At 43.3% G+C, this 21,936-nt stretch overlaps 1 protein-coding gene across 1 annotated transcript in view; it reads right to left on the reverse strand.

Moving 5' to 3' along the window:
• CHURC1 (churchill domain containing 1) overlaps positions 1-21,936 on the reverse strand; it is a 99,486-nt gene that overhangs the window by 68,943 nt on the left and 8,607 nt on the right. The window contains exon 2 of the mRNA XM_078661987.1: positions 9,385-9,520. Within this exon, the coding sequence (XP_078518113.1) occupies positions 9,385-9,520 (136 nt within the window). The remainder of the gene's footprint in view (positions 1-9,384; positions 9,521-21,936) is intronic.

Below are 21,936 nucleotides of genomic sequence, written 5' to 3' on the forward strand. Positions count from 1 at the left end.
AAAACTCCTGGAAAGCTCTTTCACGGTCTAAAAAGCAGGATCAAATCATCTTCTCCGTAATAACCACCCCAAGTCATTTAAGCTAGGACTGCTATAAGTAACATTTAGATCGCAGTTGTACTTATGAATCAAACAGTAAACCACACATCCATCTATTAAGGAAATTAATTTGCAACAATATGCAATGAGGTTGACAGAAGGTAATGCAGTATTACAGTATTTATCAATCATATACAGAGCTGCACTGTGTTCTTGGACTCCAACATGGACCTTGTCTTCATCACCAAACATACTAAAGTAGATGATACAGCTCCCACCCTTTGAGAGGCAATCCCACCTGGATACAGAATCCTCACTAAACATATTCTAAGAAGACTGCAAGGGGATTAGCAGTCAATTTAAAAACGTATTTATGATCACAACTTTCAAGGAAGTTTACAGCTGCCAAAGCAAATCATGTCTCATCACCTGCTCCTATACTCAAACCATCACATGCTCACTCCTGCAACTGTGCAGACCTCCACCTAACAGTTTAGCATTCAGACACCTTAATAGACGCCACTTCCAATTTCGCCCTAATGTACAACAACCTGTGCATTCTGTGAGACTTTAACATCTGGGTAGAAAACCCAAAACTCATTAGAACAAGATCCCCTCCTCCCCACCCCATCAAACCTAGAGCCTGGATTATTAACTCACACACTCGCCTGGATTATTAACTCAAACACTCACCTGGAGACACCATGCATAAAACGTTCTCACCATGAAAAGTCATCTGTCACTAAATCTCCATATCATCTGGAATATCAACCTCCAGATCTCCTTTATATGACAATGAAGTAAGCTCACACTTCACCAAACCCCCAGCACCTAATCGCATAACAGAAGTAAAGCAATTCTACTGCTGGCTAACCGAAGCAGTCAACAGACTGATAGCACCGAAAGCCTCCTTGCATAAAACTCAAAGAAGATTTCGCTCAACACGTGTGGTATTGAAGATTGAGAACAGAACTTTGGAAAGTCAATGGAAGGAATAAAAAGCTCAAATGGGCAGCTCCTATTCAAGCGCCACACAAGTATCTACAAATAGGTCATCAAAAAAAGCAAAAAGTGTTTGCTATTCACTTCCAATAGCCAGAGTAAAATGTTCACCCAAGAAACTGCATTACATCCTATCAGAACACCATAACCTAGAACGTGCCATTACCAAAAACCCTCACTTATAAGACCTCCGTGAAGACCCTGCAAGCCATACCGCAACTTCCCTCGTCAGACAATGAATACCATGACAACACCTGCTGCAAGACAACAGATTCTCACCAACTTCTAGCAATACTGCCCCACTCTATTCAAAGCGGTACAAAAGGGGGTGGTGATGGACGGAGCATCTGAACCAATCAAACACTCACACCCAGTCAACAGATCTGGGTTTAATCCATCACCGTTCTTTAGCCCACTCAGCCACCCCAGTTCAGACACGGCCATATGCAAATCAGTCTGACCCTGTGCCTCATGGGAACAGTCCAGCCCGAACTGCCAAGCCATGCCTTAGAACGGTGATAGATTAAACCCAGATCTTTTGACTGGGTGTGAGTGTTTGATTGGTTCAGATGCTCCGTCCATCACCACCCCCTTTTGTACCGCTTTGTTCGCCATAAGTTGGCAGGGTATGCTCAGACGTGAGTCCCTTGCTCACTTTGCCACTGGATTCAAGCCATGCTGAAGACGGCTGAAATGCCAGAAACAGGTCCTAGGAAGCTTGTTTCCGGTCCAGGGAAGGCATGGCTTGGCAGTTCGGGCTGGACTGTTCCCATGAGGCACAGGGTCAGACTGATTTGCATATGGCCATGTCTGAACTGAGGTGGCAGAGTGGACTAAAGAACGGTGATGGATTAAACCCAGATCTTTTGACTGGGTGTGAGTGTTTGATTGGTTCATGTGCTCCGTCCATCACCACCCCCTTTTGTACCGCTTTGTTCGCCATAAGTTGGGAGGGTATGCTCAGACGTGAATCCCTTGCTCACTTTGCCACTGGATTAAAGCAAGCCTGGTTGAAGATGGCTGAAATGCCAGAAACCGGTCCTAGGAAGCTTGTTTCCGGTGTAGGGAAGGCATGGCTTGGCAGTTCGGGCTGGGCTGTTCCCATGAGGCACAGGGTCAGACTGATTTGCATATTGCCATGTCTGAACTGGGGTGGCATAGTGGGCTAAAGAACAGTGATGGATTAAACCCAGATCTTTTGACTGGGTGTGAGTGTTTGATTGGTTCAGATGCTCCGTCCATCACACCCCCTTTTGTACCGCTTTGTTCGCCATAAATTGGCAGGGTATGCTCAGACGTGAGTCCCTTGCTCACTTTGCCACTGGATTCAAGCAAGCCTGGCTGAAGACGGCTGAGATGCCAGAGACAGGTCCTAGGAAGCTTGTTTCCAGTCCAGGGAAGGCATGGCTTGGCAGTTCGGGCTAGACTGTTCCCATGAGGCAAAGGGTAAGACTGATTTGCATATGGCCATGTCTGAACTGGGGTGGCAGAGTGGGCTAAAGCACGGTGATGGATTAAACCCAGATCTTTTGACTGGGTGTGAGTGTTTGATTGGTTCAGATGCTCCGTCCATCACCACTCCCTTTTGTAGTGCTTTGTTCGCCATAAGTTGGCAGGGAATGCTCAGACGTGAGTCCCTTACTCACTTTGCCACTGGATTCAAGCAAGCCTGGCTGAAATGCCAGAAACCGGTCCTAGGAAGCTTGTTTCCGGTCCAGGGAAGGCATGGCTTGGCAGTTCGGGCTGGACTGTTCCCATGAGGCACACGGTCAGACTGATTTGCATATGGCCATGTCTGAACTGGGGTGGCAGAGTGGGCTAAAGAATCGTGATGGATTAAACCCTGTGAATATAAAAATTTAAATAACTTTGATTCATTAAGCATTTTACATTTCAAGTCAAGTACATTTATTACTATTTTTACCATCCACTATCACCACTTCAAGTCGTTATTTTGCAATCAATTGTATTCCCGTCCACCTCAATGTCGTTGTTCTTGTTGCATTTCCCATAAAATCCGTTCAATGTTGGTGCTTAGTGATGAAAGACCTTTTGCCACTGTAATCAATCAATCAGTTATTTATTGAGCACGACATCTACTCCAAGAGTGTCCCGGCGCTAGGAGAACTGCTCAATCATCCAACTACAGAAGAAAACCCCTTTCAAAAAGCAGGGTCAAAAAACTCGGTTTGGATGCTTTTCCTGAATAGTGCCTCTGATTTAATCATCCAAAGATGGAGTGGAAGCTCATTCCAAACATGTGATGCCTGATAGATGAACAATGTGCCATCCTACTTTTTCCATTTGATTTTGGGGATTTGTAACAAGCAGGCCTCCGATGAACAAAGAGATCTACTCAGATGATAGTGCTTTAGTCTAGCTGAAAAGTAGTGAGGACAAGATCCATAACAACAGCAATATTCAATGGCCAAGGCTTTAAACTGAACCCTTAAAATGTAATTGTTATTGTCGTTCTTGACACTATTTGATATCTCATTCATGTTTTAAAGAAGGAGCTTTATTATTACACAGTCATTCATCTCATCTAGATACACGGAAACAACTTTGTACAATATAGATCAGTCTTGCTAGCAGTTGCTCCCAAATTCCACCTTTCTTTGGGGTTTCACTTTTCCAATATCTGAAATTTGATTTAAGTCATGTTTAATTAAAAATAAATGTATTACCACAGGTTCCCTTTTGTTATTTCATCTGATATTAGAGTTAAGCCCCTTCCAGTGTATCTTGACAACCAGGAAACTCAAGATACACTGGAAAGGGCATAACTCTAATATCAGATTAAATAGCAAAAGGGAACACGTGGTAATACATTTATTTTTAATTAAACACTGTGATGAATGAATGGCTAGTGAATATTCATTCCAAGATGGGTGGTAATCCCTTAGTTCTTGAAAAAAAACTAATGAAGCTGGTAACTACCATCCTCAAAGGTTGATATGTTTGTATGTTCTAGAAGACAGATCTTCATGTTTTAGGGCCAACACCATCCATCCCTCCACATGCATGCACAAATTGCAATAGAACTTCTGTACGACCTGGACTTGTGATAAATTCTGAGAAGTCAAGTTTACTACAGACTCAGAAGATGGGTTTCCTGGGATTCGTCATAAAATGTTCTCACCTGATCTGGAAATTCAGATTTAAAAGATGCATTCCAATGGTACGGTGTTTTTGCCTGGCTCTAGAAAGAGAGTGCATCTCCCTCAGAAGACAAGTCTGGATACTATGTTGTGTATCTTCCTTTATTATGACCATTGTAATGTCCCCTGCATTACAAGGGTCTGCAGAGCTTGTAGATTCAGAAGTATCCACTCTTGAAGAACTCAATTGCTGACTGGAGTAAAAAGAGGCCAGATATAGATGGTAACCTTTAAAGCTACTCCAGACCTTTTCACGGGATCACATAACAGCAGGACACATGGGGGAGCCTACTGTGAGGATATTGCTAATGGACACAGAAGGCCTTCTCGGGAACTGAACAGGCACACCAATGCTTAGAGCAACTAGAATGTCTTTTCACAGTACAACATTTCATCCTCCTGCAGATGGTAGCATCTCTGTGGTTCACTATATTAATCATCTTAGAAGAAAAAGATTCAGGTTTCTGGTAGAGCTTGCAAAAGGCATCTGGCATGGCCATCTCCAGCATTTGAGTTCCATTAAAGGTGGATTACCAGGATTAGCCACCACTGAGGCACAGTAAAAACTCAAGGCCTACTGAAAATGAAGGCTGCATCCAGCGGTGCTCTGAACCCTGATGTCTTGTTGGTACCTGCAACAGACAGAAATTTCCACTCCAGACTGAACATCCAGATTTCTGGTGTTATAGCAGGAGGCTAGACAGAGGTGGCAGGAACAGATGCACTCCAGCTGTGCAGAAAAGTGTGATAATCCATAGAGCCAGCATCAGAGGACAGATGACTGGGATGTGGGTCTCCAACTCTGTGCACTGTAAGCATGATGTCTAGGTGTTGTGGAACTTTCTACAGATTTGCCAATCTGCTGTTTCATGAGGGCAATCACCGTGTGGACTCCACCCACTGTATCTGGAGGGTGCTCCATTCCTGGGGAGCTTGAGGATTCAGAAAGTAGATGGCATCCCCAGCCATCTGCACTGATCATTAGAACGTATTGAATTCTGTTAACCCTTCAGTTCCAGATCAGCTTGGAATGCGTGATAGTGGGGTTTCGATTTGTGTATTCCATGTTGACCTGACAAGTCCTCAAGGTCCGTTAGCCCAGATCAAAATTTCTGTCACATGGGACCAAGATAAATAACCGGGTCAATATTTAGCCTGCATGACAGGCAAACACAAACGATTAGTGATCTGTTACCTCAACGTCTGAGAAAGCAGGATCCAAGCAAGACCTGTGGTAACATTTATAAGGAGAACTGTTTCTTGACAAAGAAGATATATAATTAAAAATGCATAAAAAATCCTATAGGTCTGTCTTGCTACAGAATAAAGGATTTTTTTAAAACAATTGGAAAATCCAGTTTCTAATGAAGACACGAGGTAGCATTATATCAACTTATTCCTTTCAAATAGCTTGCCTTTTCAAGCTTGACAACTGGCAGGTGGTATGAGGACAGTCTATAAATATGTAGATAGATGTCAAATAACTAGTTAACACTGCTGTCAATTGTAAGCCCTCCGCGTTATCAGTTTGGCTCTGCTTTTTTCTGTGTACATAGATTAAGGCCTTAACAGCAAATGACCACTGTTGAAAACAAGCCAGGCAGGCTTTGAGTGCTAATGTGTTACCTACTGGTGTGACATCTGGGATTAATTACAGACAACCATGGTTCTGGCAGGGGGCAGCTTGATCCAGTCATATCATTTTCTTGTTTAGACTTTAGATTTCCAGAATATTGATGAGAAATGTTGTCTTTTTAGTTTTTCTGGATTGGTGAATTTGAATACTAACGAACATGGAGCCATATGTACTAAAGCATTTTCTCAGACATTCTACACCAGGGCCATGATGTGTAATGTTTACCCCTGCGCTCCTACTAGAATATAGATGCTTAGTTATACAAGTATAGAAACTGCTATTTTATAATAAAGGATATATCAAAAACATTTTCATTCTTATTCCCCCTCAGTGCCCAGACAATATTGCTTCAGTTGCAGACCTCTATGGTAAGCCAGTGGGGAGAGGGCTTTTAGATGGAGATGGTGTCTGTAATCCCACGCCGTTCCCAGGCACGATTTCCAACATGGCAGAGGAGTTGTGGCGTCAGGAGAGTGAGCACAGTGCTCTAACTCCTCCAGGAGACGTGATGCGGACGCAGCCCAACAGCTGCCTAACACTGGAGGAGGACGCGTGGAAAGACAGGAAGAAGACTCGGAGAACCACGAGGAACCAGGATCAAGCGTGAAGTCCAGAGGAAGGACGACGATGCTGGAGGAGAGACCCCAGGGACCCGACCAGCAGCGTGGAGGTAGAAGGAACGGCTGAACCCAAAGAATTAACGCCGGAGGGCACTACCAGCCAGTCAAGCCGTCCCGGAGGAGAGAAGGACGGTGTGACTCATTCGGCCACGACCCCGGAGGTCGTGGCTCAAGGCAAGTACCCTTCCTAAACTTCTTTACATTGGGTAGGTGAAGGAAGGGGCACAAATAAGGTTTTTGTTACTCACTGGTGTACTGAGCATGCCGCACTAACAAAAGCACGAGAACACTCTGGGTGACAGTGAAGGGTTAGAGTGTGCGTTAGAGACGCCTGAACTTGTTTTAGATTTGTTCATTTTGAGGGACAAATGTCAACCCCTTCTTCTGATGGGACGGGAAGAAGCAGGAGACACCTGATCAGGACCTTGAGAGAAAAGAAACCACCCCGGTGTACAGTGAGGAAACTCACACCGCTAAGACTGGATTTACTCTTCCGGTTTAAGAGCCATCCCTCCCAGGACTGTACTTACTCCCCTTTTCTGTTAAACTATTAAAGTATACAGTAACACCACTGACCGCTTGAGCGTCCTATCTGACCGAGTGACCAAAGAGTCACTTTTCATAGCAACCAAAAAGGCACTAACTTCTTAGGTAAAACTTGCTCAATCACTATCCTCAGGAACAGGATGGAATGAGACTTCAGCAGAAGATGGAAATGAACTGCATTCATGGTCACTTAATTCACCTGGCTATATATAGCAAAAATGAACACAAATTCTGTACTGGACTCATCCCAGAAAAAATGCATACAGCCCAGCCTGACAAATATACGTCTTTTAACCTTTTGTGATGTGTGCAGACGGGTGGTTGCCAGACAAACATTTGCACCCCCATATGAATTACCTCTCTTTAGAACTGATGCTGTATCTCAGATGTATCGTTTGGGAAATACTAGGATTCCCCAGTCTCCCTTTCTGCTAGAACTGCCATAGGCAACTCCTACGGGAGTTTAGCATGGATTGAAAAAGTACCATGACTGTTCACTTTTGTGAGACTTATGATTCTACTACCTTCATTACTGGTGCCATTAGCCAGAGGGTTCAGAATTTGGGAAACGATGGTCAACACACACATCCTACATTTTCACGATCTAGTACCATTTGGGAAACTAAAGCCCCCTCATTATCCACCTACAGAGTGGAACCTGAAACCTCGTTATGAAACTGCTAAAACGTGGCTTCTTGGGTGCACCTATGTTGGGCTTTCTCAGTAGTTCTAGGAGTCTGAATATACACTTCAAAAAAAACCTGCACGCCTCTAGAGCCAGGACGTTTTCACTACATCATTTTTACAGACTTAAAACAGGATCTACTCTAAGCTTTAGAGGGATTACAGAGGGTCTGGTTACCTTCACAGTGGTTCCTGAGCAGGGCACCCATGTCGTCTCCTGAAGCCTCCCAACCATGTGAGAACACAACTATAAATCATTTGGTTTTGCACCCAGCGCCTTAAAATCCACTCCTGTTTACCATCTTCAGTTTGCTTGCCATGTTCTTATTTAACAAAAGCTCCTCTGGCATTGGGACAGTCCTAGCCCTTAGCAGAGTGTTATGGATCACCCACTGGAACCCCCATAAGAATCTTGGATACACCAGTTCTCTTGCTGGCTTCTCAAGGCCGAGTACTCTCACATGGTTGTCTAAAAGCTTTCCATCACACAGGCTTCTAAAGTCTGCTCTGGTGCTGAGTAGTATTTTTTCTTTTTCTTCTCTGTCTCGCTCTATCAATCTCCCTCTCAGGTAGAGGATACTGTGCAGAAATTAATTTAATTATGTGATCCATCTACCCTGGAAGAAGCAAATCCCTTGTATGAAACTCCTAATGAGATATCAAATTGTTATAGTTCTTGGCCCATGCCTTATAATATTTGAGCATCTGTGTCAAGCGTTTACTATTAATTCTTCCCATTCTTCACATATAGCAAAGGTGATGTGAACTTTTGTCCCAGTGCAGTAGCCCTGTGCTCCTCTCACAGAACCAGTCTAGCTGCTTCCTGCAGAAGAAGAGACCACGCGGACTGAAAAGCTTCTTCAAAAATGAAAACTCTACATCTAGAGAAAATGGCAAAATATACAAGAAGGTTAATTTCACAAAACCACATTTCCACAAGGCCTACATCACCAGAGGCACGTTGTACTAATGGTGTGATGGTAAGAATGCTTACCAAGTGGATAAATATAAATATTTTTTTTAAGTGTGATCAAGAGCACTTGATGCTTGAAACGCGTCATCTTTGAAAGGTTGCAAGAATAAAATCATTGCCTTGCCTGAAGCTGTGGGGTCCGCCTCTTCATTTCGCCGTGGAGGAGGTTTTGAAGATTGTTGCGGATATATATATATATATATGTATGTTCACACACACACACACATATATATATATATTCACACACACCCACACACATATATATATATATATACATATATATATACACACACACACACACACACATATATACACCCACACACATATATACACCCACACACATATACACCCACACACACATAGATATATACACACACACATATAACTATAGACACACATATATCACACACACATATACACACACACACATAAATATATACACACACATAAATATATACACACACACAAACATATACACACACGTATATATACACACACATATATATATATATAAAAACACACATGGACACATAAATAACACATATATAGACACACACACACATATACACACACAAATATATCCACACACACACACATATATACACACACACACATATATACACACACACAAACACACACACATACGTACATACATACAGTTTTAAAAACACGCGACTTTAGGATAACACATTACTTAAAATTAGAGAAATAAATAAAGCTTACGGTCATAGGTAATTATCTCTTCTCCATCTTCTTCCATTGTTGATTTGTTTGTTATCAGCACAAAATCCCTTTTATTGCACTCTGCACAACATGCATAATTTAGCAGGAAAGATCCATTTTCCAAGCAGATGTTGCCCTAGGAAAAAAAACGCAATTCCAAAGTGTTAAACTAGAAACATCATTTAATTGCACAAGCAAGCATGAAGTATTGTATTATTCCACTATAAACACATCAGCCTATGATATTGTTTCATTGAAGTAACTGAAAAAAATGCAAAGATGATATGATGCATAATCTTTTAGACACAGGCCTGTCCAATGTATCTAGTCATGCTGTCAATTCTCTGTTCACTGCCAGCTACATGAGTGACGTTACTCATGGTCCCTTTCCCTCTCCTGTGCACACACAATCCTCTACAAGAACCCTCAACACGTAAAGAAATGCCTCAGCACTGAGCAAGGTCACCCGCCGTGGCCAGAACACAAGAGCAGACTCATTTTTTTGATAACACTAGTTATATGTTTTACATCATGGCACAGTCTGCATTTTCATCATCGCTAGGCTATTTTCCCTGCACAGCAGTGGTGGCTGCTGACTATCTAAGGTGGTAGGGCAGGGGTGGGGGGAGGGGAAGGGGTGTTGAGGGATTGCGGGGGCAGCAGGGGGTTTGTGGGAATAAAATAAAAAGATTACATCTTACCTGACGCTGCCAGCCACCTCACCGCTCCTCTCGTTCAGCCAGAAGTGGATGGGCCCTCAAAGCTCAGGCTCCCCACCCTATCCTGACTCTGCTCTCATGCTATGAGGGCAGCGCCTACATTGGTCTGAGCGGCTTTGTTTGCCACTCAGACCGTGCATGGGAGCCTGTGGCTTTTCTCCAACCTGGCTAAGCAACACAGCTAGGCTGGAGAAACATAAGTGTTCATGTCTGTTTGGCCTGCGACAGCCGGCCTGACACACGCACTCATAAGTGCACACTAGTCCTCCTCCCTGTCATTCCTGGCCCAGCCACAGCCTATATTAATTGCTTGGACTCCGTCTCCATCTCTGCTCAAACAACAATAAATAAAATTATATTAACATTGTGTTATTATCATATTATTTATCATCTGCTGGCTCACGGCAGAGGGGCGAAGCTCCTCTGCCATTAATGAAGGAGCTGCCCCTGCTGCACAGGTGCGTGATCCCGGAAAACTATTTTGACAGAGATTAATACATTTATTTACCCCAAATATAAACAAGCATTGGGAGTCTGGGGAAGAAGAGATCCAAGGCCTGAGGTAGGAACAGGATTGTCCTGCCTGTCCTTGGCTGCTCCTCCAGGCCAGCAGAGCACCCTGGAATTGCCTGAGCATAGTGTCTCCTCTGAACCTCTCCCTTATTCTAAAGGCATTTAACTAACTAGTGACCACCCTCACAGAGAGCAGTGATTATGGACATTCATTCAACTCTAGCAGAAAATCTGAGAAGACAATCCTGTCAGAAAAGAGTTTCTGGAATGTTTTTGAAAAAGTGGGGGAAATGCCACAAGAGGAGAGGAAGGAAAGGATATTACTAAATGTTACTTCTAAGGGGAAAAACGTGTCTTCCGAATGAAGTCGTGCATTAAAAATGCTGAATGAAACGAAAAATTACTTTGCACGACTTCTCTTTACTACTTCTAAAAATACCAGAGCCAGTGTTATGGGAACTTTACACAGCAAAAAAACAGAACTGAGGCCCCAACTGCCATTGCTTACTGAGGCTCTGGTGATCATTGCCTGCCTTAAGGAGACAGTATGGTTTTTCCTCTATGTGAGGCCGTGTACAACTAACTACAGTTTCCTTTATTTAATACACTTCTAAAAGAGACAAAGTAAAAGGGTTAGAGCAACAGTGCTATTCAATATACTTTTAAACTATTTTTTATTTTATGCTGTTTTTTCATATATTGTTTTTTATTTAAATGTTTTTAAAAACATTGCACTTGTTTAGGTATTGCTTGTTTATAGTTAGACGTATGTATTTCTTTCTGCAGAAAAAATGCTCGCAGATCACGCTCGTGTGCAGATAGTCTAATGTTTATGATTTTAACAAAAGCACTATTAGATAATTGCTTTTACACATAAGTAACATTTCCTTCCTGTCACCATGGCGTTAATAGTCTTTAATGGTGGTGCCACAATATTGTTGGACGGATAGCAGTCAAAGTTCGACCCTCGCTGCACTGCGGCATTTGTGAACGTCGTAACCTCCTGCTTCTTCATCCTGCGTATGCATCACAAAATATTCGAATAGCTCCCCACTGATATTAAACATATGGTCACTCAGACCCTCATCACCAGCAGACAAGACTACGTCAACACACTCTATGCCGGCATTATAAATAAACTCATACAAAGACTCCGCCAGACTCATCCTCAACATCCCCCGCAGCCCATATCCTAGACCTACAATGGCTACCTATCTAGAATTCAAACTGCTCACCCATGCATTCAAAGTGATCCACAACGTTGGACCTGCCTACCTCAACCACCGCATCAACTTCCACCAACCCACCAGACAACTGCACTAAGCCACACTCCACCTCGCGCAAATACCCCGCATCTGCATGAGCAAATCAGGAGGACACTCGTTCACCTAAATCGCCGGCCAAATCCTGGACAGACCTTCTACATCACATGAGGACCTCCCCATCACTACTCCAGCTCTGCAAGAAACTGAAGAGCTGGCTATTCAACTAGGAGTCTGATCAGCCTAGTCAACTATTACGACGCCTAGATACCCCTCAGGTGATAAGCGTGCTAGACAAATCCTCATAACATAGCATGGCTTGTGACCTTCAGGTGTGGGTCAGGTGGGCGGCCACCCTACAGGTGTGTCTTGGCAGAGATGATGTTTTGAATATGTGATCCATACACACCTCTCAAGACATTTTGGCTCACAGGTGTCAGTGAAATTTCAGTGAAAATCCCCAATTTGTCTTGGTGCTCCAAGTGCAATATTGATGTGGTTATTGGGATGGTGTTAGGCAACCGTAGTGCGACTTAAAACGAACATCCTTGTTAATGTGTTTATTTATTTTTATAACCCATGTTCTTTGAGGCGGAGTGACAAAAAAATCCCTTGTTAGTCACATGACTCGCATGGCCTGTACATGGGATTTATTAAGTTTTCAATAAAGACGCGAAACATCCAGTTAGAGAAGGAATGTTTATTCCATAAGTACAAAGCCAGCAAACTCACAGAGCAGCAGTCACCTTTCTTTGGTCACCTTACCAACCGTCACTCCTCAACTGTTTTCCACCAGTTCAAGTCCTCACCACCCACACATTCTCCTTGATGACATTGACAAATTCTACATTGCCAGCTCATAATGCCCCACCTTCAATGACATGACCTATCTTCAAAACCTGAGCTGCAAGGAAAGGATGTTAGAACATAGCACAACTTCCTCACATTAGATAACAAGAATGCAATAACTACAAAAAAAGTAACATAAATGAAATAAACATAGCCAAGCTATACAATAGTGACCAGCCAGCTATATAGTAATCCTAAACATATGAGAAATGGTTTTCTTTTGTACATTAAACGAAACAGAAAATACCACCCCCAAGCATTACATCACAAAATCATGTTGCCATCTGGGCTTGATCCAGAGTCTCTTTTGAGCACACAATTCTTCATTGAAGTTAACATTGGGAAGATCTCTAGACCTTCTACCATGAACAGAGAAGTTACCACTTTTACCAATTTGAAAAAACAACACAACTCCACACTCCAATACCACCACATGCTGTTTCACCTCACTCATCACAAAAAGACCCATGAATTTTGACAACCCTTTCTTCACCATTCCAGATCTTTTCACCAGCACCTTATCACCTCTTTTCCAATTACCCATAAGCACACAATTCTTGTTATCAAAATACATCCTATACTTCTCTTGATGTTTCTGCCTACGAAGCTTCATCTCACTCTCAGACCATCTCTTCTCCACTCTAGTGCTTAACTTTAGCCAGGCTGGACTGCGCTTGCAATGAGGCTTCCAGTCACTCATTCCTGCAAATGGTGAAATACATGTCACATCATTCGGTGTAACACAGTGTGCCCACCAGGTTGCTCTTAAAGCATCCCTCAAAAAGGATTTATCCAGAAGAACACGCTGCGAAAAACTTTTCACCAGTCTATTCATGCTCTCTGCCAAACCATTTGCTTGACACGAATAAAGAGCTGTCTTAAGATGTACAATCGAGGGCTCTTCCAGGAAATCACACATCTCCTGGGACACAAATGACACACCATTGTCCGTGACTAGACTTTCGGTATGCCTTCCCTGGAAAACTCCTCATTGAGGAAATCAATAACTGTCTTGGTGTTCACCGCAGAAACACTCTCTGTAACAACCCACTTGGATGCATAATCCACTAACAGCATCACAAACCATTCACTCTGGTTGAAAAACTCAAACGGACCTGCAATGTCCAGCACCAACTTGCTTTAATGTTCTTCTTGAACCTCAACAGGAGACACTGGACCAGTGCAAGTCCTCTTTGACTCGTTAATATTAGCACACTGCCAACAATCTTTCCCCACTGCCTCCACATCATGATCCATTCCTGGACACCAGTACCACTCACGCAATCTTGCTTTGGTTTTACTTCTACCCAGATGCCCTTCATGAGCCAAGTTCATCAGTTTTACTCTCAACGCACAAGGAGGTATAACTCGTTCTCCCCTATATATCCCTCCTTCCACAATGCAAAGTTATTCCTTAACCTTAAGAAAACCACTCAAGGCTGGGGGAATGTCTCGCCTGTCTGGCCATCCTTCCATAATAAACTCCTTATGTTTTTCCAAATCCAAATCCATTTCACTCACTGTCCTTTAATGCTGGTTAACACACCCAACCCACCAACCATTTCAGAGTTGCTCACCCCCTCCACAGCTGGCATCCTGGATAAACAATTAGCTGCATAATTCTTAGCTCCTGGGATTCCACTGCAAAATTGTAATTGGACAACCCTTCTGTCCACCTTTTTAGGTCTTGCCTGAGCCCGCACACATGGGCTGCTCTGCGAGGCATTTAGTAGGGGCTTTTAAACTCCAAACAAAAGCTTGTGCGTGTACTTTTTTTAAATAACTTGCTATTGGGCTTTGCATGCGTCTTTTTAAGAAAGAGAGCACACAATTGGCACAAGGGGGGTGCATGTCCCACCTTCTCTGTGGCCTAGAATCTCATCATGATCCTGCACATCACCACCATAAACCAAAATATCATCCTGGAAAAACAACACCTTGTCCAAACCCTCAAGTACCTTATTCATGAACCTCTGGAAACATGCCGCCACAGAAGCCAGACCAAAAGGCATGTGAATGAAATGAAACCCTCCCAGGAGACACAAAAGAAGTGAGATGTCTGGAGTTAGGAGGCAGTACAACTTGACGATAAGCAGAGGATAAGTCCATGACACTAAAGACCTTAGTGTGCTTGATCAGTGCCAATGTCTCTGATATATTTGGCAGTGGCTGTCTGTCAACCCATATGTACTTGTTCAATCCTTTCAAGTACACACACATGCATATCACTTACCCATCGTCCTTGGGTGCCAAAACTATTGGGGCCAACCACTCTGAACACTCAATTTCCTCAATCACAATTTAAACGTTATAAGCTCCTTTTCAAGTGGTGCTAGCATCATATGAGGAACCTTCCGTACTTTAGAAACAAATGGCGTAGCACAATTCTTCAACACTATTATGAGCTCAAAATCCCTTAGCAATCCTAACTCACCACTAAACCATGTTGGAGATTCTGTGAATATGCTTTCTGGATGCCCTTCCTCAACCATTAACATGACTTTCTGCTTGGCAGTGAGGTTTAAGGTTATCCCCATGTCCCGCTGATGCCTCCAACCCAGAGGATTATCGCCCCTCCTGGCCACATACACCTTCCCCACAGTTTCACGATATATTCTCATCACAGAGAAACCTAACACATCTAGGGCCCGATGTAGGTAAATCTAATTTACCACTTCTAAAATACCGAATCATACCGATTTGGTATTTAAGAAGTGGTAAATTAGAGGGGGGGAAATGTAGGTAAATCTGATTCGGTAAATACCGAATCTGTAAGATTCGGTATTTACCGATTCTGTAAATACCGAATCGGTATCCCCCATTGATTCCTATGGGCCTTGAAGCCCATAGGAATCAATGTGGAATACCGAATCGGTATTTACCGATTCGGTAATTACCTATTCTTGCAAGGGTGCAGGGGGTGTCACTTTGACACCCTCTAGCACCCCAATTACAGGCTTGTGTGCCATGTGGCACACAGACATGCCCCAAGGGCATGTCTGTGTGTCACATGGCACAGATGTGCATGCACAGATGTGCATGCACACCTGGATTCGGTATTTTACCACCCAATTGGATTAGGTGGTAAAATACCGACTCTTGAAGGCCTGTGGCACTCTTCAGAGTGCCACCTACATCTCTATTTACCGATTCTGTACATTTACCGATTCGGTATTTTACCGAATCGGTAAATGTACAGAATCGGTAAAATTACCGAATCTGTACTTATGTAGCCCCCTACATTAGAAAACCGTAATACCGGTCGGAAACGGCCGAATTCGGCCGTTTCCGACTGGTATTAGGGCTCCTACATCGGGCCCCTAGTTTCTTCCCTCCATATCCAATAGGACTTATGTCAGAGTCTTACAGAGTTCGTTTTTTCTCACCAAATAACCGATCCCAATGCTTACCCACAATTATGGTATATGGGGACCCAGGATCAACCAGACTGACACACTTTTTCCATTGACCACTATCGGACACTACGGCATCTCAATAGGATCAGCATCAACCAACTCATCATTTCTCACACTGAACACAAACTTACCCTCCTCTTCATCAACACAATTCACACGTTGTTGTTTGGAATTGGAACCTCTGCACACACGAGCTTGGTGCCCCTTCTTACCACACTTACTCCAAGTTGCAAATCTGGCATAACACTCTGGGAAACATGCCTCTCACTACGACACGGAAACATTTCATCCAACCACCTTTGGGATCATCCTGAACTTGTTTCTTTTTACTTTCCACATCTCTGTTTTTGACAATCTGTTTATCTCCAACACTCACCTTTCCTTTCAGTTCCTCAACAGTTGTGTCAACTCCTGGAGAATCACCTTTCCCTCTTTCATCACGAATTTCCCACACCCACTTCCTTGTATTTTCCATATAGCTTCCACAACAGATATTGCATCCAACAACCATGGATTTCTTGATAACAACTTCTCGTGGTCCTTGGGAGTGTTAGTGCACCTACCAATTTGATCCCTCACCAGAGAGTCTGATAAAATGATCAAAATCACAAGTTTGAGCTAAGGTTTTCAGTGCCACCACATAACTTCCATTTTTTTCCTGATTCCCTTGCACTCTCGCAAAGAACTTGTGTCTTTCCAAACCTACATTCACACGCGAGCCAAAATGCCTTTCCAACATCATCACTGTCAGGTCATAAACATTGTTGGGCTCCCCTTCACCATCCCCCATCTCAACTTCATCAAGACTCTTATAAACATTCCTGCCTTCAATGCTCAAGTTATGTAGCAAAATAGCTTGCTTACGAATCGCTGAATACCCCCCCCTTGTAGCAATGATTATGAATCAAAAATCTGTTACCATTGTTTCCAAGGTAAAACTGGATCACCTTCGTCTGAAAGAAATTGAGGCGGTTCTTATGTGTTAGACATGCCGAAAGACAATTACAGTAAATGCAGCAGCAAATGTCAACCAATGACTAGCTCCCTTCCAATAACCAAACACTGTCAGAGTGTTGGTATTCAGTTCCTTTTGAACACCAAAAATATTCTGATTTGCCCACCAGTGCCAAAAAAATCCACAAGAACTCAGGTATCGTCAATGGTCAAGGAAAAGCAATGAGGAAAAAAATGTACACTTCCCTTCACACAAACACTAGATGTGCCAATCACCAAACAGCATATGGAAAGCACAATAGAATGGTGTGCAACTCATCGAGCAAATGGACACCACACCAAACAATGAACTCCATGAGTCAAATGAACCACTGACGGAAGACAGAACCTTCTTAGACACAGGTGTCACACAATCCTCACAGCTGCCAAAACTCAGTTCCGCCTGACGTTCCTAATCGAGGCTGGTGATCGAAGTCTAGAATGCTGACTTCTTACCTTACTCTCCAAGTTTCCTCAAAAATGGACACCAAGATATCACGTAGCGTGCTCTCCAAGGGAATTTGACCTTGTTATCCAAGCATGCACACGTCGACTTGTCTCGATAACAGGTTGGGCGCAATCCGGAATTTCACCATACACGTCCTCAGACGCAGATGTCACCTGACATGATCATTTTCTTTGCTCTACACTATTGATATATAACTTTTGGGGTTACTGTTTATGGATAGTTAGATTTCCTGTCAATATGACAGGTTTCATGCCTATTTTGACAAAAAAGATTAAATGAGCTTTTCGTTTTGTCTTGTATCTTCTCAGAAGAACAAATGCAGCAGTGCTATACAACACAGTATCAGATACCTTGACCGAACAATACAGATACTTTGGTGTGGCCAGATAGAAGCTTGTTTTGTGGAAGTATCTATTCCTTCCTCTAAATTTCTTGTACAGTTTTTACAAATATATAACTTCTTTCCACATTTATCTAGGAAACTGATGTCTGTTTGGGACTATCCCATGGTAAATTTGATTTGATAGTGAACACCATTTATTGTCATATAAAAGTTTGAGAGACTTCCACTAGTTCTCCCAAATCATGAACACATACCACAGTTATTTTTATGGTTTTTAAGTTTTGTTCTTAGAATTCCTGTATCACATGAGCCATACAGAGGTTAGCATATTGCAAGGTGAATTATCAGCCCTTGGCAGACCCCAAATTGTGTAAGAATTGTCTTTCGTTAAAAAAATTGTTGAATGCAAGTTTGAAACTAATGTGTTTTTTTATGACCAACTCAGTTTCATCTTGTTGATTTACTTTTGTATGAATTTCAGGCAAGCAACTATCTCAACATCATGTAATAAGTTAGAAAATAGGTTGACTGCATCTACACAAATATGGAGGGCATTGGAAAGTGCCTGCCTTTCTCTCGAATCTTGTAAAGGAAGTGTTTGGGTCTTTTACAAGCTGCCTCTGCCTTGCACCAGAGGTTTCAAGAAGAATGGCCATTAGTAGGTATGAGACTCATTTATGGAATCCTTGAGCAAGCCAAGACTTACTTTCTAAGTGCGAGATTCATTTCAAATATCTGAAGATGCTGGTTTCTGGATCCATCAATCAAGAACGAAAGACTCGTTCTTATGTTTTGCCCAAAACTTTGACTAAGGGTTTATGGTCTGTACGAATGCAAAACTGCAGACCGCATAAAAAGGTCCTAAAATGCTCGACCGACCAGACTGTTACCAGACCTTTACACTCTATAACAGAATAGTTGCTCTCACATTCCGCCAAAGAGTGCAAGGCGAAAGCTAAAAAGAATTTCCAGTTACCGCATGTACCTGGGACAAGACTGCCCCTAACCCACACGCACTGGCATCAACTCTCAAAAATGTTTTGAGCGGAGTGTCAAATTGGGCAAGAATACCTGCCCCACAAATGTCCATCCTTATCAAATGCCTTCGGCTGAACATCGCTCTAAACAAATGTGCACCCCTTCTGCAACATCATTCTGAGATCTTCAGTTTTGACCGCAAAATTGTTAACAAATTTGGCATAATACTCGATCAAGGCCATGAATGTTCAGAACTGGTCTTTACCACGAGAAACAGGTGCAGCCCTGATAGCCTCTAATAAGTCGATCTTGGGTCGGACCCCCTACTTCAAAATGGTACGGCTGAGGTATTCTATTTCCTCCACTAGGAACCTACATTTGTCCTGCCTCAAGGTGAGGTGGGATGTTTAACACTTAAGGGTGTATTCCACGTTATACCTAGATGTCATGTTGTGATGGGCTTTAGAACACCTTTCATGCAGTATTGCACCAGAGGCAGTTACCCTGTGCCTGGCGAAGGGAGAATAACGCTCCTCTTGCATGCTCATAAATAAAGTGTGTTTTACCTTTACAACCGTGTGGAGTTTTCACTTCAACAGAGCGCTATAATTAAATGAAAAAGAGAGATTAGCGCCCTTACATTTCAGCTGCTTTGCAGCAGTTTTAAGATCCTCTTACAGTTTCTCGTTGTTCATATTGGTGTAATTGTGGTATCCTACTTTTGTGTACTATTGAACTTGGAGCCATGTATGTTAATGGCTATTGTTTATGTCATATGGAACATTCATATGTAATGTGGAACTCACTGATGCACCAGTGGGTCCTTTTATGGCACTTGAATAAACAACCTTTTTGTATATTCTTAGACCCCTTCGCTTCATTACAGTAATTTCTGGTATTTATCTGGTTCCTGAATTTTGAATTTTTAAATATTTATATAGCGCACGTTTACCTGGCGGTTTCATGGCGCTGCGGGGTCAATACAACTTCAACAGGGAGGACCAGTAAATTAAGGTGAGAAGGCCTGTGAGAACAGAAAAGTTTTCAGTCTCCTACGGAACTCCATATAAGATGCAGAAGTTCGAATAAGGAGGGGCAAGGAGTTCCAAAAGGACGGGGCAAGGACAGAAAACTTACAGCCTCCTGTCCTGCTTGTCTTAGAACGGGGTACCACTAAGAGAGAAAGGGAGGAGGAAAGCAATTGCCTTCCAGGAATATAATGATGGATGTTGGACTTAATAAAGGCTGGGGCTGTCCCGGCGCAAGCCTGAAAAGTCAGGCATCCAAGTTTGAACTGGGCTCTTTCTTTTATCGGGAGCCAATGCAAGGATCAGAGAGACGGAGTGATATGTTGAGATCTGGGTAAACTAAGAACCAGGCGAGTGGCTTGGTTCTGCACCAGCTGAAGCCGGCGGAGGGCATAACTGGGGATGCCATTATACAGTGCGTTGCCATAGTCAAGGCGAGAGAGAACCATCGCCATGACAATGAGCTTGATGGCAGAGGAAGAGAAAAAGCGTGAGATCTTGCGAATAGTACGCAGTGCAAAAAAACAGGAAGAAACCACCGTGCTAACATGTGAGTGGAGAGTAAGATGTTGATTGAGAGTGATCCCCAAAGTTTTAACAGAAGAAGAGGGGAGAGGAGGGGGACCAAGTGAGGGAGGCCAAAAGGCAGAAGACCAGGGATTGAGTTTACCTCCAGTCAGGACAAGTTCGGTCTTATCAGGGTTAAGTTTCAGATGGTTCGAGTTCATCCAATCCCTGATAAAGACCATCACTGACTGGAAGCTATGAATAGAATGAGGTGAGTTAGACAAAGTAAAAATAAGTTGGAGGTCATCAGCGTAATTGAACACTGTGACCTCCATCAGCTGTAAAGCAAAAATAAGTGGAAAGATAAACAAATTAAAAAGAAGAGGGGAAAGAGATGAGCCCTGGGTGACACCATACTGTACTTTTTGAGCCGCTGAGGAAAAGTCTGCCAGATGGACGGCTTGGGTGCGATCCCTAAGAAATGAGGACACCCAGGCCAGGGCGGAACCCCCGATACCCGCTGCCTCGACACGGGAAAGAAGGATGGTATGATCAACCGTGTCGAAGGCGGCGGATAGATCGAGGAGAATCAGCGCTTGTGGGAGATTGGAATCAAGCCCCTCTCTGAGTGTGTCCATGACGGACAATACCACCTTTTCGGTGGAATGGAGGGGGCGAAAACCCGCTTGAGAGGGAGCAAGAAACCCACTAGACTCAATAAAGGAACTGAGAGTGGACGTAATGTGCCGCTCCAGCACCTTTGCCAGGTAGGGGAGGAGGGAGATGGGGCGGTAGTTAGCCAACATAGTAGGATCGGCGCCCGGCTTTTTTAAGATGGGGACAATCATGGCCGATTTATGGGAGAAAGGGACAGTGCCTGTTTTAAGGGACGCATTAAGAAAGGTCAGGGGGGGGAGAGGACAGCTCCGGAAAATGTCACACATGATATAAGCCGGGCAAACATCTGCAGGGGAGCCAGATTTGACACTAGGGAGAATAGAGAGAAAAGTCTCCTCAGATAGCAAGGCTAATTGATCAAGGTGATAAGAGTTGTTAGGCGAGACAGTGTCAGAGAATGAAGTAGAGGGAGGAGGGATATTGGACTTAATGCCTTCAATTTTACTGATGAAAAAATCATTCAGGGAATCACACAGCTTTTGAGAAGGAACCGGTTTAGCAGTGGTTCTGTCCGAAGAGGCCAGTTTGAACACTGTGGCAAAGATTTCCCTCGGTTTATTCTCTGCCTGGAGAATCTTGCCTGAAAAATAGGAAGTTTTTGCCTTCAAAATTGCTCTCTTGTATTCCGCCTGAATAGAGTTGTACAGGGTTTTTGAGGTCTCACTATAAGTGAGTCTCCAGGTGCGCTCTGCTTGGCGAGCCGCCAATTTGTTCTCTTTAAGCTCCTGGTTGAACCACTTGTTCGCGTGGTGAGTGCGCTTCACTTGGACACGCCTAAGGGGGGCCACCTGATCGCA

Source organism: Lissotriton helveticus, chromosome 9, assembly GCF_964261635.1.
Source record: "Lissotriton helveticus chromosome 9, aLisHel1.1, whole genome shotgun sequence".
Taxonomy (NCBI): Eukaryota; Metazoa; Chordata; class Amphibia; order Caudata; family Salamandridae; genus Lissotriton; species Lissotriton helveticus.